This window comes from Gambusia affinis, linkage group LG03, assembly GCF_019740435.1.
Source record: "Gambusia affinis linkage group LG03, SWU_Gaff_1.0, whole genome shotgun sequence".
Taxonomy (NCBI): domain Eukaryota; kingdom Metazoa; phylum Chordata; class Actinopteri; order Cyprinodontiformes; family Poeciliidae; genus Gambusia; species Gambusia affinis.
The window spans coordinates 9890229-9912751 of record NC_057870.1 but is presented as its reverse complement, the minus strand read 5'-3'; the positions used below and the strand labels follow the sequence as shown (position 1 = coordinate 9912751).

The 22523-nt window shown below is 40.3% G+C and overlaps 3 protein-coding genes across 3 annotated transcripts; 1 reads left to right on the top strand and 2 right to left on the bottom strand.

Annotated features, from left to right (window-relative positions):
* Window positions 1–5020: 5020 nt before the first annotated feature.
* On the bottom strand, window positions 5021–10568 carry LOC122827815. The gene is made up of 3 exons (XM_044110858.1): window positions 10445–10568; window positions 8370–8437; window positions 5021–5978 (listed from the first exon to the last, which is right to left on the bottom strand). The coding sequence occupies exon 3, from the start codon at window positions 5960–5962 to the stop codon at window positions 5087–5089; it is 876 nt and encodes a 291-aa protein (XP_043966793.1). The 5' UTR covers window positions 5963–5978; window positions 8370–8437; window positions 10445–10568; the 3' UTR covers window positions 5021–5086.
* On the top strand, window positions 6322–11515 carry hpdb (4-hydroxyphenylpyruvate dioxygenase b). The gene is made up of 15 exons (XM_044110984.1): window positions 6322–6395; window positions 7508–7616; window positions 7763–7789; window positions 8010–8072; window positions 8322–8426; window positions 8723–8765; window positions 9378–9460; window positions 9581–9670; window positions 9769–9872; window positions 9958–10035; window positions 10480–10642; window positions 10718–10789; window positions 10868–10990; window positions 11085–11201; window positions 11283–11515. The coding sequence occupies exons 1-15, from the start codon at window positions 6322–6324 to the stop codon at window positions 11391–11393; spliced, it is 1362 nt and encodes a 453-aa protein (XP_043966919.1). The 3' UTR covers window positions 11394–11515.
* Window positions 11516–13620: 2105 nt separating this feature from the next.
* LOC122827814 (histone-lysine N-methyltransferase SETD1B-A-like) lies at window positions 13621–22306 on the bottom strand. Its single transcript, XM_044110857.1, has 14 exons — window positions 22052–22306; window positions 21858–21970; window positions 20248–21246; window positions 18755–19468; window positions 18065–18163; window positions 17926–17980; window positions 17658–17830; window positions 17037–17163; window positions 16564–16953; window positions 15412–16419; window positions 14836–14999; window positions 14631–14756; window positions 13934–14053; window positions 13621–13775 (listed from the first exon to the last, which is right to left on the bottom strand). Exons 1-14 carry the CDS (start codon window positions 22230–22232, stop codon window positions 13626–13628), a joined length of 4419 nt encoding a protein of 1472 aa, XP_043966792.1. The 5' UTR covers window positions 22233–22306; the 3' UTR covers window positions 13621–13625.
* Between the last annotated feature and the right edge of the window lie 217 nt (window positions 22307–22523).

Sequence of the window (22523 nt, the reverse complement as noted above, 5' to 3'; positions counted from 1 at the left end):
GCCTAGAGAACAAAAAAGTGAAGATGAACCTCAAATTTTCACACACTTTCTCACATTGCAACCACAAATTTTAACTTAGCTTCTTGGGATGTTGTGTCTCTAAGTTTTCAAAACTGTTTCCCAAATAAAAAGAAAAAAAAGTGGTGTCCATTTGTCTTTAGCCTCCTTTATTCGGCACCTTCAGCTGCAACATCTCTTCTAGTTTTGATCTTCCAGAGACAATTTCTTTTTACCCTTGTTCTTCTTCTTCACAAAACCCACCAATTTGACTGGAGAGAATCTATGAACACATATGTTCAAGTCAGAACTTTGACTATACCATTAAGATATACACATATGCCCTGAGCGCTACACAGTGGCATTGCAGCTCTAGCTGCAGGTTGAACCTCCATGCCAATCTAAAGTCCAATGCTGATGCAAACATGTTTACTGCCAGTCAGTCCAACCTTCTCAACAACTCTCATCATCCATCCATGCAGAAGAAAAGCGTCCCCTCAGTAGTTTTTTTTTTCCTTTTGTGGTGTGCAATGATTGGTTTTGATCAAACATTATTAAGCACTATACATGTAGGTCAAAAAGTCACATTTGGTCTTCTGGTCTCATATGATCAAAGCATTTTCTTCCACATGCTTGCTGAGTCCCCATCATGGTTTGTGGTAAACTGCTGTCAGCGTAACGAAGGCTGAATAAAAATGCAATCAGCACTTTTTAGATTATTAGTTCCAAAAAATGTTAAAACCCATTTATCAATCCCCCCTCCATTGAAGCGTTATGCACCGCTGTGTGTTGGCCTAACCCTTAAAATCCCAATAAAAACACTTTTCTGGATTGCAGTGTGGCAAAACGTGAACAGGTTTAAGCCTTCCAGATAGCTCTGCAAAGTGCAACTATCCCTCTGAAGTATGTGATTCTCGTGCTAAAAACAAAAACATTCCCACTCTCAGTTATCTCCATATCAGTTTCCCTCAGCTGGACATGCAGACTGCTGTTCCACAGAGCTTGGAAAACATACTCAGATTACCTCAAATCTTATCAAAAATGACTTTCACATTCACAAGGAAAACGTGCTTAATCACAACCTCACACAAGCTGTTAGAAAGCTGCCATACACACTCTGTGGTCTAACTCTCCAGCCCCCTCCCACACCAGCCCTCATATGATGACTGTAAATTGTAACCATGTTAGGGATATCCATGAAATCAGCTTGTCTCTGTAATCTGTCTGCTTCAACCTGGAAGTGGCCCCTCAGCATAATTGTGCAGACCTTGAGAAAAATGGCCTGTACATGAGCTGAGGGGGGTTTAATGCCGATGTCGCTATCTTCCGATCCATCCATCCATTGAGATTAGACTTAATTCACCAGTGAATATTTCCAGGAGAGACCAGTGTCTCCCTGCCTCCTCCATACTAATGATTCCTGCTGCTGCTGGACATCGTTAGGCGGGAGACGCTGCTTCCGTGAACGGCTTGGCTTGGCCAGACCTGAATGTGCAGCACGAGCCCTCACCGCCCCCTATTCCGGATACGGTGGTTCGGGGAGGCCTCGATGTTCCTCAGACACAAAGGTCCTCTTCACAGCCTTCTCTATCCCGTCCATTGTGAGAGACCGGCTTTGAGGCTCTCGGCTCCTGAGCCCGCCTCGGAGGCTAAATGCATCTCCTGTCATTGGGCTGGTCCCAGTGCCAGTTCAGCTGCTGGAAGCGCTCAGGTGTTCAGTTCACAACATAAACAAGTTTACACCTCCACAAAAACAGAGAGAGAGAGAGAGATAAACAAAAGTATTGTCCTTGTTTTTGTTTGTCTCCTATGTCGTTTCATTTTTATATGAATGACCTCTCTAAGCAGCTAAACCTGTGTAGAACTGGCTGCATGGTTGGTGATACTATTATTAATCATTTAATGTATGCTGATGACCTAGTGGTTTTTAGTCCAAGTTCAGCTGGTCTTCAGAAGCTGCTTAATGTCTATTCAGCATATGGTGAACTACTTGATGTCAAATTCAATCCATCAAAAAGTATCATCTTGATTTGTCGCACTAAGGAGGACAAAAATAGAGTATTTCCAAATTTCAAACTGTCTGGGACTTTATTAAATGTCTCAAATGAAGTAAAATATCTTGGTCTGTTGACAGACTGTCTGTCTGATGATGAGGACATTTACCGTGAGGTTCAAAGGTTATACGCTCAGGCAAATATCCTTGTCCGTAAGTTTGAATTCTGTTCCGATGAAGTGAAACTGAACTTGTTTAGCTCATATTGTACATCACTGTATTCTGCACATTTGTGGTGCAACTTTAAAAAAGCCAATCTTCAAAGATTGAAGGTGGCCTATAATGATGTATTAAGACTTTTGTTAAATAAGCTAGGATGGTCCAGTACCAGTGAATTGTTTTTTTCCGCTTGCATCAGCACTTTGATGGCTGTTTTAAGAAAGCTTATGCTAAATTTATTTGTCGTTTAAACGAATCTAATAATAGAATTATCCTACTGTTGACTAATGTTAAATATAGTGCAGTAAAATACTCATCTGTACTCTGGAGACATTGGTATGATTGCCTTCTGAATGGTTATGAGTTGCTGTTTTTTTGTTGTTTTTGTTTTTTTATTGCACTTTTTATTCTTTTATCGTTTTTGTTTCCTTTTTTATGCAATTTGTACGTTGAGTCTGTAATAAGTTTATCTATCTATCTATCAGACAGCTTTCGTCATGACTATGTTGAGTAAGAACTACCAAGTTGTTTTCACTTCACGTTATTTACATTTAACCAGTCGCTTTCAGGAAGGCAGTTTATTCTGAGCTGCTGTTATCTTTTGGGCCACTAGGGAGCAGCAACACGATATAAAAAGTTAAATAAATAAATAAATAAACAAATAAATAAATAAAGGAAGAAGAAAAAGGCACACCCTCCTCTCTGACTTTACACCAGTATTGGAGTTTTGTACAGTGGTTTACATTACATATTTTGCTCATCTGAAAACAAGAAAACATTCCTCTATAAAGGAATGGGGGGGCGGGGGGGAGTGACTAAAGGAAACAAAAATTGTCACAGAGTTTAAGAGATGTATCACCTTACTGCTGATCCTCTTGCCTTTGGGAAACTATTCACACACCCTTTAAATTGTTTCACATTTTCCCACTTTACAACCACAAAAGTCAACGTGTTACATTGGGATCTTGTGCGATGGACCAACAAGAAGTAGTAGTTGCGTACCTGTGATGTGAAAGAAAAAATATTAATTTTCAAATAGTTTTCCCCAAACAGGCAACGCTTTGCAGAACCATTAACTCCAACCTCAAGGTTATTTGGGCTATCTGTCAAATATAGACATATCGGGGATCCACTTTTTTGCCTATGAATGGGAAAGGACAGGATGAGGTCTGTGAATATGATGAGGCCACCACTGTTTCACTGTCTTCGCTATGTTTGATGCTGTCTCTTAAGGTGATGTGAAGTCTTAGTTTTCCTGCACAAGTGGTGTTTTGCATAAAACCCCCAAAAGTTACGTTTTGGTCTCATCTAATTAGCGTACCGCAAGTTTGCTGCGTCCTGAGTGTATTGTGTCAATCTATCACATATAAAGTCAAAAAGTAAATTGAGCTTTTAGGTTGCAGTGTGACAAAGACAGGAAAAGGGCAATGTTGCTTTTTGGAGTCATTTCAGTGACTCTAAACCAGACGAAGTAATCCTCTGGATGGGATTCCTTGTGCACAAATTAATTACTACTGCCATCTGCTGGTCAAATTGTATATTTACCACAACAGAATTGATTACTAAATTATCCTGTTTTCTTTGTGAAGGGATTATTTAATGATTACAGGAATCCTAAAGCAGGCTGGTATCTGTTACAATAACACGCAACACACCCAGTCAATCAAATTATTCATTTTTACATTCAAAACTTGTTGATAGAGGAACAAGATTGCACCAATGTTATTCTTGGTTTAAATTAAATCCACATAATCCATCGATGGAATGTTATCCCTTAAATTAAAATAATACTTTCAGATGTAGCGTAGTTTACATTTAATCTGATAATAAACACTGATTCCAGACCAAACTTTTTTCCATCAAACTAATGAAAGACGTTCTTTAGTTCAAAACATGCTGCTAAAGGTTGGTTAGTTTTATACTAGGAGCGTATTTTAGGGTATTAGAAGAAAACAAGAATGACAATTTGAAATAAGTTGTTTATAAGTAAAATGTGACAAAGGCTTGTCTACTTTTGTTTTTGTATTTTTATTTTTAATCTTTTGATCTGCAAATAACTAGACGATTGAATTTATGTTTGCAGTAGAGTAGACAAATCAGATGTCAGCATTGTTTCTTAAAAGTGTGAGAATGAATATTACTGAATGGTAATGAATTGGCATTTTTATAACAAATTTTACTTTTAATGATATGCATTTAGTACATATTTAAGATGACTAACATTCAGTTCTTTGGTACACCACTGCTGTCTAAAATATCAAACCTTGAGCTGTTCTGGTAGGATTTTCATGTTATCTGCTTTGACTAAAGCTCTTGTTTACGGAGAAGTTACAAATAATTAAAAGAAGAACATTTTTTTTGTTTTTTTTTTTAAAAGTGCATAGCATTACATGTATTCTGTGGCACAGTAAATATTTTTAATGAGAAAAATTATGGAACAGCAGTGACATTATTAAAACTGGGTGTTTCTCCGAAAGCAAAAGGACAGAAACTGGTCAGAGCTGCAGGATTTTCTGACTAACACTGGTTGTGTTAAACATGTGACCACGGTTTCCTGTATTTCACAAATATCTGAAGTTGTTTATTTGTGTGATGGACTGCTGATCTGTTCAGAAAAAAGCATCAAGTTGCAGCATGTTCTCTCATTTTTTCACAAAGATAAATTGTAGTATAAAAGAACATTGGCTGTAATAAAAGAAACTCGAAATGTCTTAAATTTTTCCAAGACAATTTATTATAAACATATTCTCGGTTACAATGTTTCAATACCAAAAACATGAAACTAATCAACGTAATTCAAATATAGGGGTTTCAGCCTTGATTTGTGTGCGTCTCTCCTCGTGTCTCGTGAGGAGTAGAGTTGTCTCCCAAGCAAAGTCAGTTTCCTGTCTTACATTTCACCTGGACGGACTTCCTGCGCTGATGCAGGAGCGGCTGAGCCGGGGGCAGAGGACTGCGGCCCTGGTAGGACTTGTTCCCTGACAGCGACTGCACCTGATCTCTCACCAGTGAACTTTGACCCTTTTGGGAGCTTTTTGATTTGCCGTGTGAGCCACTGATGATGGGAGCAGATGTCTTGGGAAGGAGGGAGGTGGTCAGGGTCCTGGTCAGCACCTTTCCTCGCCTGGAAGCCAGCGACGGCGCTGCAGAGGCCCTCCGTTTTGTCCCGGCGTCAGCGCCCTCTTGCTGCAGTTTGGAGCACGTCGGCTGGAGACCGCCAGGTGGACCGCTTGTCATCTTACACTCCAGGTCTTTCAGGGTCCGATCCGTGTAGGCCTGCATTTCATTACGCACTGCAGATATCTGAACTTTGAACTCATCTCTTAGCAGCTTCTTACTAGCTTCCAGCTTTCCCTCAAACATTTTACTCAACATCTCCAAATCGATTTCCTCTTTGCAGTCAATTTTTACGACTTCAGCTTCTTTTTCTTCCTCCGCATCAACACCATTGCCACCAGACTGGCCGTTTGTCTGCTCAGTCGCCGTTTCTATGTCTTTGATTTTTGACACCAGCTCCAGTAGGCTGCTCTTTGGGGCTTTCAACCCCCTCTGCGATCTGATCTGGTTACGCACCTGCTCGAAAATAGACATCATCTTCGTTTCTGCCTCTTTTTCCATTACGCCGCTCACTTCCGCACCTTCCTCCTGCAAATTGTCGGAGGAGACGTGCTCCTCTTCCCCAGCGGCGCCGCCCTGTTGTTCAACCTTCGAAGTACCCGCTTCTGGAACCGTCTCTGACGCTGCGTCGCTCATTTTTACTTCTAGTCAGCTTTCGGTGAGATTCAGCGATGAGATGAGAAATGAAAGTATTGGAAGAACATAACAGACTTGGGTGCAACTCCTCAGAGAGTCTGAAAACCACAGGGATCATGGCCCAGAGGGAAATATAACGTAGTTCAGACCAACATTACAACCAAATAAATTGCTTCTTTTTTTTCTTCTTTCATTAAAAAAACAGAAGCAATCCTTAAAGAATAGAAAAAAACCCTCTTTGTAAAGAAACGTGTTGATGTTTGATGCACTTTCCAATCATTCACATTAAATTATCCCACAGCTGAAATTGCATAAGGCCTGTAATTATTTCATCTAGAAGGCTGTGTTCTTGTGTCTGGATGCGTGTAGCTGTCTCTAATGACAACAGTGAGGTGCCTGGCAACAGCATCAACAACAAACTCCTTCAGGGACAGTAACACTTGAGGGGGAAAACCTCGACTTCTTAGAAATGATTAATAAGCTGCTGCCGCTGCCGGAGCACAAAAGAAACAAATTTGCTGTTTGTGCAAATTAATCTTTAATCAACCGGCTGCACTTGAAAAATCAAAGAAAATCCCTATAAACAGAGAAAAATATTATAAAATTAACTTTGGAGGGTATTAACTATAATGCAATTTTTCAATTAAATTACATTTTTAAGAGATGTTTTACTTCATTTTAATCAGAGCTTGCCTGCATGCATTAAAATGCCGTTATCCTGTCCTGAAAACTGGCTGCAAATCAATAGGAATTTGTTTGTCTTCCATTGGTTTTGAATTGGGGATGTTTTCAAAAAAATGACATAAAACCATCATCTTTAAAATTTCTCTGAAAGAAAACAACAGTTTCAGCATTAAAACCATACGATTAGATTTAAGTGCGTGTGACCCAAACAGTGACGCTGCAGATGTGTAAGTAGACTATGACTTCAAAATTCAGCATCCACATAGAAAAATATACTTTTTAACTCCATGTGAATTGACAGTTAAAGTCAAATCAACCTCAGTTTCATGTAGACAGCTCACAGTGCTTTTATGATTAGTTTACCAACACCAGTGTATTTTTTCCGGACGATGGATTTCGTGGGAATGGGGAGCATTTCAAGGCACGGGAAGACTCGCTCAGCCTCACCCCCAGAGAGCCAATGGGAGCCCAGGATGCGTGAACCTCCTCTTGCCACTAAACACTAACATATGGGCCTCAAATTATTCTAGAAAAATCACGCTGTAATCCTAAACCTGTGGACAATGACTGCATCTCTGTGCAGATAAAATTAAATAGTCATTTATTAAAGCATCACAAAACCTGATGAACTGCGTTTTAAGACAAGACAAAGAAACACTATTGATTGCTGGAGAAAAAACAAACATAGAAATAGACTTTAGATTGATATTGAACTTGATGTGATATTTACTATAAGTATCAAATTAAGTATTACTGTTCTTGGGTGAATGAAGAGACTGGGAAGTCCAACCAGTCTACTCGAATATTGTCCAAGTAATTGTATAACAGCAAACGTAGTTCTCTGTCCTCCACCAATACCAGCTCCTTATTGGTGGGAGTGTGTTCAAAAACGTCTTGCTCGCCTTTTAAATTCAGCCGTTCGCTGCGGGTCTCATTCTGGCAGCCGGGTCAGATCAACGCAGGCAAGATGGTAAGTTTATAATTTATTAAACTTTATGGGTCTCATTTACTGTGAAGCATCACAAACAGTGAATTTGTATGTGATATTTGTCTGTTTATTCTTGTTTTAGCTGTTTGTCTTTGAAAAATTAACAATATTTCTGCTTTTTCCAACAGACAACATACACAGACAAAGGCAAAAAGGTAATTAACCAGCTAATTTGTGTTGTACTGAATATAGATTTTTTTTCATTATTATTATTTATCTGTCACTTGACAAACAAACATAAAACCGGATTTTAATGCAATTTATATTTTAAGATGTCTTTCTTTTGGATTTGGGTAATAATGAATGTAATATAGGGTTACAAAGAAGTACTCCATTAGAAAGTCCCTTTTTTTCCTAATTTTTTTCTGTCTTCAGCATGAGCAGGGAAAGTTCATCTGCTTCGATCATCTAACATTCTGGGTTGGAAATGCAAAGCAGGTAATTTATCTCATAAATCCTCACATATTGTGTTACATACATGTTGCTGTCAGTTCTTTTCGAGGGTAAAACAAACAGCTTTTTAATCACCAGACCACCACATACTGATTTCCCCCAAACTGCAAGGGAAACGGCCACCAGAAGATGGCGCTATTACACACAAAAATTCAAACTCCGCTTGTTACGCAATCGTGCCAAATTTGAGGTATTCCGTCACAAAAGGGATGCAATAACCATTGTCGCCAACAGGCTGCGTCATTTTACTGCAACAAGCTCGGGTTTGAGCCGCTGGCTTACCGGGGCCTGGAGACGGGCAGCCGTGACGTGGCGTCCCACGCAGTGAAACAAGGGAAGGTGAGGAGAACCTGGAGGAACATCCCACCACACCACAAAAAATAAAAAATAAAAATCAATAAATGTTGGATGGAAAATTGCAAGGGTATTAATGATTTCACCACAATTAATGCATTTATTTTTGATCCGCTCATAAATCTGTCCTGAGGATGACTGGTTGGGATTGTTAAACCCACCAGCAGCTTTGTGAGGAGAACTGTAGCAGATTCTGTTTTGTAGATCTGCACAGAAAAGATGAAGGTGAAGTCAGAGGAAGGAATTGCTTTTATCTCGATTCTGCTTTCTCTGTTTCACAGATCATTTACGTCTTCTCCTCTGCTCTGAATCCTGGTAACAAAGGTAAAGGCATTGATCAAGAATCGAGACATTTTTTAAGTCCCGGATTGTCCTTTTTAAATGTTACTGGTGTATGCAAATCAAATAATCTTTCAAGATGTACTTGAGAGAGAAAACTAAAGATGGTTTAAAACATTAAATATTTTTTATTCAATTCAAAACTCAGTGCTTTTCTAGGCTCATATTTCTACTGTTTGTTTGGGGAGTTTTGCTGCAGTTTTTATAACATCTTGGACATTTGAGTAAAAATATTAATCTGAAGAATCTCAAATAATAACTGGATTTTACATTCCAGTAATTATGAAACAGGAATCTTAAAACTGACTTCTGATTATCAGTTTGCTGTAGAGCTGCTTTATTTTAAACTCTATACTGCCTGGCCTTGCTAACTAAAAGTCGATTTGTTATAGGATCGTTTGCAAATAATAGGATTCTGGCTTAAACCCTGTTATTTAAATAAAAAAAAAAAGTTTTAGTGATCTGGTTTTTATCTTATCCAGTTTAATTTTTTCTGTATTTATTCACATCCTCAAAACTTGACTTTTCAAGAATGTGTAGAAACCCTGAATATTTAGGCTGATCCTATGTGGCTAATAAAAGCGTCTTTTTCTCCAGAGATGGGGGATCATCTTGTGAAACATGGTGATGGAGTGAAAGACATTGCATTTACAGTGGAGGACTGTGACTTCCTGGTTCAGGTAACGCAGCAGGTTTTGCTACCCAGATGTTTTGAAAATCTCTTTCAGGGCAAACATAAAAGCTTGTAAGTCAAACACCTCAATCATGCATTTAAATTTTTTTTTTTTTTTTTTTTACAGAAAGCCAGTGAGCGAGGGGCAATTATTATCAAAGAGCCCCACACTCTGGAGGACAAGAACGGGAAAATCCGTCTGGCTGTGCTTCAGACAGTATGTTGAGCATTTTTTCTTTTTATTCAAACCCAACATTTTAGTCATTATGATGCTTCCTGTAAGAAATAAATCATCTTTTAATTTTTGCGCTGCAGTACGGTGATACCACCCATACGTTTGTGGAGAGGAAAGGATACAAGGGATTGTTCCTGCCCGGTTTCCATCCTCCTCTGGTCAAAGATCCTTTACTACCCAAACTGTGAGTAGGCATCTTGCTTTTAAATATAACACACACATCCCTGAATTATAGCCAGAGATTGAGTTTTCCTTTTGTTGCTTTGCAGACCGAGTGGAAAACTGGACTTCATCGATCACGTTGTGGGAAACCAATCAGATGATGAGATGGTTCCAATTGTAGAATGGTAGCGATTGGTCGCATCTTAATTTGTCACAACTCGACGAGGTGGCAATCTGCAGAAATCCACATTAGGGGAAGGGGCTTATGGGGGAGAGATTACGCAACTCTCCTTTTCTGGCACGAACCAGGCATGTGGATGACTCTGCAGTTTTAAGAGGGGCTTCAGTGGTTCTTCACATATGGAACTGGTTTTTACCCCCATTATTCAGAAAAGGGCTGAAATGAGGCAGTTCTCTAAATGAGCAACCTCATTGGTTCATTCAAGTCTCACAAGCCTTATTTTATTTATGCATATTCCAGTGGAAAACAGAAGCTACATATCTGAAATAATTTAACAGAGGAGGTAAAAGGGAACTGTGTCTGACTTTTTATTATGTTGTGCAGTTGTATGAAGTTTGGATTTGCATTTCTACCAATCTCAGTCGTTGGTTGGTTCCTGGTCCAACAGGTATCAGAGGAACCTCCTCTTTCACCGCTTCTGGTCGGTGGACGACAAGCAGCTCCAGACAGAATTCAGCGCCCTGCGCTCCATTGTAGTGGCGAACTACGAGGAGACAGTGAAGATGCCGATCAACGAGCCTGCCAAGGGGAAGAGAAAGTCTCAGATCCAGGCATGTGTACTGAAGTCGGCTCTGATTAAAAGCAAACAAACACAAATATGTGGATTTAAAGTTGTTTCCTTCCAGGAGTATGTGGAGTACTACGGAGGTCCAGGAGTGCAGCATATCGCCATGAACACGTCAGACATCATCACATCAGTAAGACTCTACAACTCCGAGTTGTATGAAATCTATATTAGCCAGGAAGACTAATTATTAAATCCAATTTACTGTTAGATTCGCAACCTGAAGGAGCGAGGGACGGAGTTTATGACAGTGCCAGACACTTACTATGATCAGCTGAGGGAGAAGCTGAAACATTCAAAGCTCAAAATCGTCGAGAACCTGGACGTCCTGCAGGTCAGACCTACACCTGAAGACAACTGGGTGACTTGTGTCTATGTTTAGTCATGCTGAACAGATAAACAGTTCTTTCTAATTATTTTATTTCCAGGAACTGAAAATCTTGGTGGACTTTGATGACAAAGGTTATTTACTTCAGATCTTCACCAAGCCAGTTCAGGACCGTCCCACGGTTTTCCTGGAGGTCATTCAGAGACACAATCACCAGGTGAGGGACAGCCCTGGGAAAACCATTACTTAGCCCACTGAGCACGGAAAATAATTGTTAACTGTTCATTTTCCTCTCCAGGGCTTTGGTGCAGGAAATTTCAAGTCTCTTTTTGAAGCCATCGAGGCAGACCAGCGTGCTCGGGGAAATCTGACCATCCTGACACCAAATGGAGACACAAAGAGCATGTGAAGCAACCCATTAATGGTTTTTGCATCTTAAAAAAAACAGGAATTATTCATAACAAATAGTACTGCTCAAGTTCCCAGTGAGTTACTCCATCCAGTCTCTGATAATAAAATGTACATTGAGCACTTGGGTAATTTTCAGGATCTTTATTTATTTATTTTTTTCCTTATGCTTAATCACTTTTTGTAGGTCTTATCTATTTTGGCAGTATGAAAATTCCTACTTGGCAAATCTCCCAATTGTGTATTTTACAAAAGAGAAAGTTAAAAGTCCTAATGTGAATTTTTACTCCACAAAATATTTACAAGCTTGACTCAAACCATTGAGAAGAATATGCCGATGTTGTCCTTTTGGCACAATTTCACCAAATGTGCCCAAAATTATACCAAATGGTTATTTCACCTCATAAAAGGGAATCGGGCATTATGCATTATTGTAGCACTCTCTCAAGACATTTACCCTGTATCTTCAAAATATGTCATTGTGGACATCATGAAATCACTAGAAAAAGTAAAAAATGAGTTGATCTGGATCCTTTTGGCTCCATTTAATGGAACTTTATTACAAAAACAGAGGTGAAAACATTTTGCAACTGTTGACAAAACTTTGTCAACAAATGTGAGGGGAAAAAAATTATCTATAAAAAACTGTGCAAACTATTGTTGAAAAAAATTTTGAGTACGAGACTGTTAACAAATGTGCAAGTATAAAGGCGAGAAGCTATATATAAACAGTCGTAAAATAAAAAAAAAAAACATAAATAAACCCTTTACAATCAACAGTGATGCGCTCTGAAACAACTTCTGTTGCAAGTGAAACAAAGTGATACTTGTTTCACTTTGTGGAGTATCTTCCTTTTCTTCCACTGAAAAGGAAGATGTGAAGCATCTTCCTTTTCAGTGGCGAGTAAATTATGATGGCGAGTAAATGTTAGTGGGATGAGACGGGGAAGGAAAGTTCATTGCTAAGTTTTCTAATTGCAATATAGCAAATTATTTCCAAAAAGTAGCAGTATGACTTACTCATGGACCGGGTTCACAAGATTCCTCGATTTCTTCCTCCTCCACTTCAACTCCACACTGTTTTGAGACTCGTCGACCTCAACATCACTCGGTGCTACACCGAATCCTTTCTAAAGCTTCCCAAACGACGAATTTCCTATTCTGCGCCATATTTGTTGTTACTCAACGCAATAACCACAACCGGAAAGACATCTCCAAAACAAATGTTGACTGTGCGTAAAGTTACCCATTACCTGTATTACGCATGGAAATTACGTCACCAGGCAACGTCTCACAAAGTCGGGGAGATACGTCGTTGGAAAGGTGAGTGCCTCCAGTTTCCAATGATGTCGATACAAATCTGCAGGTGATGAGACAACTAGCGTATTTTCTGTAGCCTATAGGTAGATTCGGCAATGCCTGATGGACCTTTAAATGTCTTCACGTGTCTAGATTAATAAAATCATAAGTATTTGTGAAAAAAAAAATATTTTGGTGACTTATTTATAAAAACATTAAAAACGCTTTTTGCAAGGGCTTTGGGAGAAAAACATCGACCGTGTTTGACTTTGTTTATTTAACATATTTAACATGTGTACAAAACCACTTGGCATATCAAGAGTCAAAAATACATCAGTTTGTACATTTTTAAGGCACACATACTAGCAAAAGATGAAAATCATGTCAGACGTCAAAAAGCAAAAATACATCAAATGCATTTTACCAGAATTTACAAATGGTAGAGTTTATTCAACTGATTGTATCAAACCATGCAGAGATAAACTAATGCTCCAAATACTTTTTTCGTTCCTTTCCTCAACAAATTTAAAAGCCTTTTCTTTACTGTGCATAATCAACCTGTTTTCTGTTTTTAGCAACTGTGCAGTTGTAAACAGCAGTATGATCCAGTGAGAGAGCTTTTCAGGACCCCAGAGGATTTTTGCATAATAAGGAGAGTTAATTAGAGATCAGTTCAAGGATCCTCTGCAGCTATCGGCTCCACAAAGACAAGGAATCTTTGTGTCTTCAATGGGAAACTTGTAGTCATACGTAATCTCTTCATTGACGCTAATCGGCTGCCGGGAGTAAATCACGATCTTCTTCTGAGACTCCACTGTGATGATCTTTGCATAACAGTTAGGCTGTAAAGATAACAAGACATCCAGAAAAGAATATTTTAATTGTCAATACAATATAAAGGTATTTAATAATCAATTGTTGCATTTAGCACCCGCTATGTACCCACATTACAGCTGTGGTTGATAAACCTGGCTAAGTTTCCACATTTGGTTGCATCAATGATGGCGTCCTGGTCAACGCGGAACAAATAGCTGCTTCCGATGCCTTCCTCCTCATATCTCTGCTCCCTCATGTCTGCAATGACCTACAGAAAGAGTGTGATGATACACCACTGGACACTACCAAGAACAACCAGAGGGTCCCTGAGGAACTTCTCAGAAAAAAAAGAAAACATTCAGTGGAAATGATTTGTTAATAAACATCTGTCTTATCTGTCAGATGAATTTATCTGATTGTTTTTACCTGCCTGATGAGCTGCCCCACATATTCAATCACCATCTCATCTGCTGCTATGGGCTCCATGGCAAACAGGCCCCACTCATGGATTAAACTCCGACTGAAACGAATCCTCTTCTTTCGAAACTAACAGAATATGAAAGGATTTAGACAACAGCCTGCACATGCCACCAGTGTCTTGGTTACATTTTACTGCTGGGTGGAGGGCAAATATCTACATCACCTTCTGATGAACCAAAGTAATAGAAGATCATTTTATGCATGGATAATTAACACATACAAATGTTTATTAACCATAAATACAGAATGAAAGATACATTTTCTGCAGCTTTCTGTAACACTCAGCAATTCTAATTATATTATATTATATATATATATATATATTCTTTTTTTCAAAAAAACGTCTAGCAAACTCATTCAGTGATATGATTATTTGAGAATTGTGGATAAAATTGTCTCAGGATGACTTAGCCTAAAAACATACACAAAGAGAAGTTGGGTTTCTGATTAGCGCTTATTGCAGCGTTCTTCAGCTGATTCTCCTCACATCAAGAAATTGTCCAACAGAAAAATAGGACTTAAACAAAAACCTGATGTTTGGAGCTTATCAATTTTACACTTCTAATTCAGTCTTCTACTACATTGGAGACAAGTGATTTCATGACCTTAAGCTCTCATTTCCACCAGTTAAACAATCGTTTACCTTCAGCTGGTTGAACTTAACCAGGTCGCTATAGCAGCTGAAAGAGGACAGCAGGCGGCGCTGTTCAGACCTGAAGTCGGATCCAGATCGCAGTGAAGTTGGTTGCTGTACAGGAATGCATAAGCCCTGTGAAGGAACACCTGGACCTTTAATAAAACAGGTTCCACACAGAGATTAGTGCATTTTATCATCCTTTCCTCCCTACCTGATCCAGTGCAGAGTGAAGGTCAGCAGGAGGCTTGGTGTTTAGGAGGTATTTTATCTTGTCCTTCCTGCTGATTCTGTAGAAACCTTCGCTGCGAGCGCAGCCTGTCCTGTGGACTGGCTGCCCCTGGCTTTCCTCGCTGCTCTCCGTCGGGACCTTAGTCAGTAAACAGGAGTTAAGGAAAGGAAGCAAAGATTATGTATACAGTGGCTTCAAGAGGTATTATATTCCTTGAATATTTAAATTCTTCATCTACTTTATAAATATTGTATGTATTGTATATGAAATTCATAGGAATAATACAAATTAGTGAACAATTGTGAAATGGAAAGAAAAAGAATAATGGCTACCAATATTTTTTTTGGAAAAAAACTTTGTGACACTTCTGACACTTTGTGCTTGTAGCTGGAAACAATTTGAAAAAAATCCAAGCGGTGCACATGTTTTACTAAATTATGACATGTACTTTTTAAGCATTTCTATAGTTAATTCAAATATTAAATGAATATTTGAATTAACATATCTAATCGCTATAGTGCGTCTGTGATCCAGCACTATAGAGAACAAAAAGGATATGAGGATGAGGAATCCAGAAAGTGTCACTGAGCCACCCAGCACTGTTATCCTGCTCCTGCAGCCTTTCATAGGTACTCTGCAGATGTCTGGCATCCTCTTCATCCAAACCGTCCCTACAGATGTTATGAAGGATATTATACTCCTCACATTGTGAACGTCTCCTCAGGTGATGATATTGACACGACCAATTTATTCCCTTAAACAATCTTTGGCGAAGGCGGGCCCTCTTTCTCCGCCTCAGCTTCCTCCACAGTTTTTGCTTCGATGAGCGTTTGACGTCGTTGTAAAGCCCCGGCATATTCTCCAGTCCCCGCAAGGGTTTTGTTCTCACACCTGAACCTATGCGTACACGGTTTCCATCGGCAGAGTCAAACGACGATTCAGAAACACTGGATGGAGAGGATATAGGGAAGGGAGAAACTCGATGAAAGCTGTCATGTAACAAAGGAAGAGACATCTGTGTCTTCCTCCTGTGGACAATGTCTCTTCTAGGTAAGAAGATGTCCCTTCCCGGAGTTTTTGGGGGAGTGATATACGGATTGCTCGACAGTGCCAGAACATCTGGAGGGCTGCAGAGAGGTGAAAAAACTGTGTTTCCCTCGAAAGTTGCGGTCGTTTGACCAATTGTTGACACAATGCTGTAAGTCCATCCACCGCTTACCTCCCGCCCAGGAGTTTTAGGCTTTTCCTCAAACGATGGGTAGGAGGCAGGTGGGAAATGGGAAGAAGCTAGAAGAATATCACTACTTGCTGGGGAGAGAGACATGACTTCACTGGCTTCATCCGAGTCTAAATCGATCAGTTCGGCACAGATCCCCTTGCCTGGTGTGGGTGGCCTCTCCACTGCATCCAGAGGTGCTGGAGACGCCGTTTTGCTTTTGATCAGATTGTCAGGGTCACTGTCCACCAAGCTGCCGGTGGGAGTGAGAGGCCTCAGGTCGTCTATGCCCTCCACAGACTCTGGAGTCCATGCACGGCGTCTTGATTGCACACAGAGACCTGACTCCGCTGATTAACAAAACAAAGAAGAAAACAGATTTACTTATGTTCAATCAAAAAAACTTCTACTCATTAAGGCTTGAGAAAAGCAGAATCTAGGAAAAATTACTACAACTTTAGAAGAAAAAATACAAAACACTCTGAAACAATTACCTTCCAGTCCTATAGGTAAAATGAGCTCCGAGTCTGAATGCTCACAGGGCTGGAGCTCCACCATGGAGTCCACATCGCTGCTCTCTTGGAGGCTGGCGGTAAAGTTCTGCTCCATCTGATCCCCACAGCGTGACTCTAACCAGTCCTCCAAGTCCAGCTCCAGCTGAGCTCCAGGCGTTAGAGGAGCAGAGGGAGTCACAATGAGCTCCAGCTCCACCGACTCTTCATCAGAAGATATCACAATGCATTTGTCATCCTCCTCGTCCTCCTCCTCCTCCTCCTCGGTGTCATCATGTTGTGAACTGAGGTCAGAAGACGAGTTATCAAAGCTCTCTGAGGACTCCGACGAGTAATCACGTTCTTCTGAGGTGCTGCACTCTGATAATCTCTCTGCAAATTAAGATGAAATCATTGACTAGTATGTGATAAGTTAGATATTTTTTGTGATGCAGCGTAATGACCCTTTAACAAACCTCTTCCAAGGCGCTGTCCCTCAGTGCTAGTCCGGCAGACAACAGCGTCTTCATCTTCAAACCTTTTCTGTGCTGATGTCCTTTCTTCACATCGCTGACCAACATCATCTCCATCATCTCTGTCAAGCTAATTAAAGCATAACTTTTGTGACACAGTTTTATCAAATTCACACTTAACAGTTTAAGATATCGATGCAAAAACACAAAATCTTAGAAAGTACACCTGTCTAGTTCCAATTTTGTGTTTTTGAGTTCATATTAAATGACATCAGGACGATATTCTAACAACAGATGCACTAATCAAAATGTTAACTTCTGATTTCCACTTTTTGTAAATCGGCTGACACAGTCAATTTGATAAGTACAGTATAAGAAAGTCTAAACAACAGAAATATGTAAGAGTTCATTTATTATTTGTATGACAAGCACAGACAACATCAGTTGTATCTGTATCCCATAATCACTTATCAGAAAGAAAATTGTATTTGTAGGTTTCCGACCAGCCAGACACCAGTCACTGCTGCTGAAAATCAGCTGATTCCTCATCATGGATTTATAGGTTCTTCTCTAATTATAAGAGATAATTTTATTGCCTACTGTAATTACTTTACAAGCATTTACCATAAGAACTGGGATAATAGCCTCTACTTGGTCTGACATCTGCTGGTTATCACTATATGTATTGTCTTCTTCCTTCTCTTCGTCATCACTGTCCAGCTCCAGAGGTCTGGCATGTCTGCGTTTGGCTGCGTTTGATTTCTCCACATCATCATCCTCCTGCTGCAACTTTAAAGCTGAAACAAATATTTTGACACAAGTTGGTAAAAGCGAAATGTTCTAGTCTGGTAACAAGAAGATAAAAAAAAAAAAAAAAAAAAAATACTACAACCTTTCTGGGCAGAACTTGACTGGTTTTCTATTTCCTCTGATCGTTTTCTTTTTACCTGTATAAAAAGTGTTTCAGCATGAATAATTCATTCACTCTGCAGTGGTACAGCAGTGTGTCTAATATTGGAAAGATATCTTACCCTGAATGAAGGCAGGGGAGGTTTTTTGCCCTTCTCACTAATATGTCTGAGGAGATTCATGACACCTGGTGCTCCACTTTTCACAGGAGAAACCTGGACCTTGAACAAGAAAGTGTACACTCATGAGGCAAAAATGTATTTGCTTGTAGGGTTGCAACTAACTATTATTATAGTTCTCGATTAATCTGACGATTGTTCTGATTATTTATTGATTAATGGGATAAAAAAGTTTTGGCACCCTCTGCAGATTTTTTACTTTAACCTTTTTATACAATATCAAAAATACATCTGTTCACCATTTTTAGATTAACCCACTAATGCGATCTAAAAAGTGCCTAAAAAGAGATTTATTTATTATTTGCAGCATTTGAACCGGGTGAAGCTAAAACTAGGCAACTTGAGGAGTTTTGGATTGAATATATTTTTTTAAGTTTTTCATTATCTTAAAATCCAAATGTTAAAATTTTTGCACAGTTTTGGCTTAATCTTTCAGCAATTGGTCTTTTTTGGGTCTGTATGCTTCCACACAATTAATCGATTACTAAATTAGTTGAGGCTTATTTTAATAATTGATTCATCATGATTAATTTGATTAATTGAGCCCTATTTCAGCCCTATGCACTTGACACACAAAAAAAATTACCCAAATCAATTCATCAGGACATTAAACTTAAAATACAACAAGCAAACCTTTTCCTTCTCTTGACAGTCCCACCAGTCCTCAAACGCCCTGAAAGCCACTCCTTCAATCGTTCTCCGAGTGATGTCTTTCCTGATGATGGATTTCAGCTCATCCATGAGAATGTCTAAAACCTTCTCCACTGTTATCTTATGGCGGTGTTCCTGTGCCGGACTGTAGTTTGGTGGTGGCACGAAGGGGTTAAAAGAGGGAAAAGGCGGGGGGAGCCAGGGTGGTCGAGGGAACGGGAAAGGTGGTGCGCCCCCGAGCCTCGGAGGTAATGGTGCTGCAGGCTGCACAGGTACAGGGTATATAGGCAAAGGAGGTGGAACAGGTAGCAGTCCAGGTAAAGGTGGAGGAGGAACCAGAAAGGTTGGCGGGGGAGGAGCAATGGAAGGAGGAGGTTGAATAGGAGTAGGTGGGATGGGGATGCCCTGAGGTGGGATCCAGCCTGGAGGTGGGATAGGGATGGTGCCATTCGGTAGGCGAGGAGGAACAGGAGGGATCGGTGGAGGGAAGGGAGGGATAGGGAAAGAGGATTGTGGAGGATGTGAACATCTGACTGAAACTGGAGGAGCAGCTATGGGGAGACTGGGTAAAGTGGGATTAGTGAGAGAAGCTGCAGAGGGAGATTTAGGGAATGAGGATGTGTCTTTTGCTGGTAGCAGAGATCCAGATTGGAAAGTATGTGGAAGATGTAGATCTTTATCTACGGCACAATGTTCCTGAGGAACAAACAAACAAAAACAACGTATAACATAAATATTACGAATGCAAATAAAATAGTTATTTTAGTGTCTACATGATACGGTGTCTCGGAAAAGCTTTCATCACTCTGGAACACTTGTTACATTTTTGTGATGGACCAAAATGAAATTACATGTTTGTAAAGCAGAGCAAGAAGAATCTATGGTTTAATTTTCATCCATCCATTATCTTACACCCTTGTCCCTAGTGGGGTCGGGAGTGGTTTCATTTTTTAAAATGAAAATCTAAGGGGTGTACATTTGTGTTCAACCCCCTCTACTCACATACCCCTAAAAAAAATCAAAAGTAAAATATTCCCTTCAGAAGAAGCTGCGTGTCCAGCAGCTGTGTGTAATTCGATCTCAGAATATCCCAAGATTTGGAGATCTCACTGAGTCCTGTTCAATCAATCATCCAAAAATGAAAATGATACCAGTATGCCACATGGTAACTGGTCAGAACTGGTCAGAATTGATGGAAACATGAAGAGAGGTAAATATAAGACAATCCAGGGGGAAAGAAAAAACACAAAAATTCAGCCAGGGCTCCAACAGCGTGGCCTACAGTCCCTTATAGCTGGCTACTGTCTCCAGACTTAAATTCAATTTTGCAGCAAAGCTTGATGTGACTGATGTTTAGTGTTTTGCAAAGACAAACAGGCTATAAAGTACTTATTCAGAGGGATCCTGAAATGAGTATAAAACCTTTAGCAAGGCATCGTATCTGAAATGCTCATGCAGAAAAACAGAAAAATTACCTTTGAGGATGAAACCCATGGAGGTGTTTCAGTGTCTTCCTGCTGTGTTACATGAACTCTGCTTCCTGAAGGTTCAGACTCAGAGGGAGTGGGAGACTGGGAGTTTGCTTCCAGAAACAAAACAGCTCGATTGGTTTCATCCTCTTCGTTTTCAACGAGCAGCGATGGACTGACATTCCCCACATCGTGGCGGGGGCAGGGGCGATGGCGGCTGCTGGCGGAGGAGTCATGAGGTGACAGAGAGCAAAAAAGCAAATCCTCCAAGAAAGCACACTTAGGAGTGCAACGACTGGATGCGGGGCTGTCCGGAGAGGGTTCATCAGCCTTTAAAGTTTTCCTATCCAGGAATAAAGCATCAGAAATCTGACTGTTTATCAGCAAACTTTCAATGCGGGAGTCCAAACTCTCCTCCGCGGGCTGCTGCTCTCCGTGTGGGACGTTTACTGCGGTTTGACTGTCAGCTGTGAAATGAATGCTGCGGATGCTGACAGCGTTGTGCGAGGAAATCACAGAGGAAGAGCTACCCGTGTGTTCTGACTGCTGAAGACCAGAGGCAGGACTGCAGGGGGGCTCCTTGTAGGCAGAGCATTTCGCTTCGTCACGCCACACTGCGAGCTGCTTCAGACTCGAGGGCGGGTTCAGAGGCTGCGGCTGGCTACTCTTAAACAGAAGGCTGACATTCGAAGGCGGGCGAGATCCCCTCTGATGCCTCACGGGTCTAAAACGGCAAAGCGCTCGTCTTAAATGTTTATGAAGACTATAGCTGGAAGGCTCTCCCTGGAGGACAGGAGTCGCCTGAAGGCTGGAGTAGCAGGAGTCCTGGGAGAGAGGAGTCACAGACAGGCAGGGAGTGCAGGGCGTTCCCTGAGATTGTGGCGTTAGGCCCAGGCTGCAAGGAGTGTCGCCCCAAATGCTGGAGTAGGCTGTGTCCAGGGAGAGGGGTGTGGCAATGCTGGCAGGGCTGGAGGCGTTTCCTGACTGCTGAGCGGTTGTGCTGGTCTACAACAGGAGGGACAGATGAGGGAAACAACATGAAGCCAAAATGTTATTAAGCCTCTGGTAGGGCTGGGCGAAATGGCTTCAGAATGAAATCTAGAATATTTTCATATCGGATCCGACTTTCAATTTTCATCAGGGTTTCTGGAATCTTTACCATAATTTATAAAAAAAAAATAAAATTTTTAAATGTATTCAATTTGATATTCAATCAAAGAATACTTTACTCATATTAATTCAAATGCTTCAGCGAGTTTAAGACCGTTATGAATTAAATTGAACACCTGTAACACAAATGTACAAAAGATAATAAATTGGCGATAAATTTGCTCTTACCCAGGAGTAACATTAAAAAGCTAGCTAGCTATCGAGGGTATGTTAGCAATTCCTTCCTAGTAGCTACAACTGCTTTGAGTCACAGAAGGAAATGAAGATGTGTGCGCAAGCGACTTTTTCAAGTTTAGCCTGACAGCCTAAATGGAGGAGTACAAGGAGTACAATGGTGAAACTCCTTGGCTATCAAAAGATTTGATAAATCGATATAATGGATTTATCGCCCAGCTCTAGCATGTGGTGTCAGAATTCAAAGCATCACAAGCAGCTTTATTGTTTACCAGCAGGGTGTCGACTAAGCTCTGCAGGGCGCGCTCACTGCTTCCCACAGGCAGCGTCCAGGGAGTATACGGGCCGTTAAACAGCAGCTGGAGATATCTCGTCCTTTTCTCACCTGAGGAAAACTTTGATTAGTCAGTTAATCACAGACACTTACATCTACCTAAATGTAAGAGGGAAAACAAACCATTTTTACCTTTAGGATCGATTTCCACATGTATGATGTTTCCCATCACAGATGTCTGATGAAGGTGCCGCACGGCATTCTTTGCAGATCTCACCGTGTCAAAGACGACCTTCGCAACCCCCAGATGCTTCTTGTTCTTCGGGTGGTAAAATATTTCCACTTCTTCGACTTTACCATATTTCTGGCACATATTCGTGAGGAATGTTTCCCTCACATTATCATTTAGCCTGCAAAATGTCACTTCCTTGGGAGGAACAGGCCCAACGTACCACTCATCAATCTGGAAAGACATAAACAATAATTTTCTTTTTTTTCAAGTCCCTTTACAGGCACATGCAAAAAGATAATTAGCAAAAGTTAATTTACTCCAAATAAGAAATTCAATCTGAAATTTTAACTTATCACATATGGACTCAGGGTTGTTTCTATTATTTTAATGATCATAGCCTACAGTTAAATAATTTTTCAGAAAAAAACCCAA

Excerpts from the sequence above, each read along its gene's own strand:
- hpdb (XM_044110984.1), top strand. The coding sequence starts at position 6,322 with ATGCGTGTAGCTGTCTCTAATGACAACAGTGAGGTGCCTGGCAACAGC. Across the intron at positions 8,073-8,321 it reads GGGTTGGAAATGCAAAGCAG|GCTGCGTCATTTTACTGCAA; the intron begins GTAATTTATCTC and ends TGTCGCCAACAG. Across the intron at positions 8,427-8,722 it reads ACGCAGTGAAACAAGGGAAG|ATCATTTACGTCTTCTCCTC; the intron begins GTGAGGAGAACC and ends TCTGTTTCACAG.
- LOC122827815 (XM_044110858.1), bottom strand. The coding sequence starts at position 5,962 with ATGAGCGACGCAGCGTCAGAGACGGTTCCAGAAGCGGGTACTTCGAAG.
- LOC122827814 (XM_044110857.1), bottom strand. The coding sequence starts at position 22,232 with ATGTGCCAGAAATATGGTAAAGTCGAAGAAGTGGAAATATTTTACCAC. Across the intron at positions 17,831-17,925 it reads GTCAAGTTCTGCCCAGAAAG|CTTTAAAGTTGCAGCAGGAG; the intron begins GTTGTAGTATTT and ends TATTTGTTTCAG. Across the intron at positions 13,776-13,933 it reads TGGGGCAGCTCATCAGGCAG|GTCATTGCAGACATGAGGGA; the intron begins GTAAAAACAATC and ends CTCTTTCTGTAG.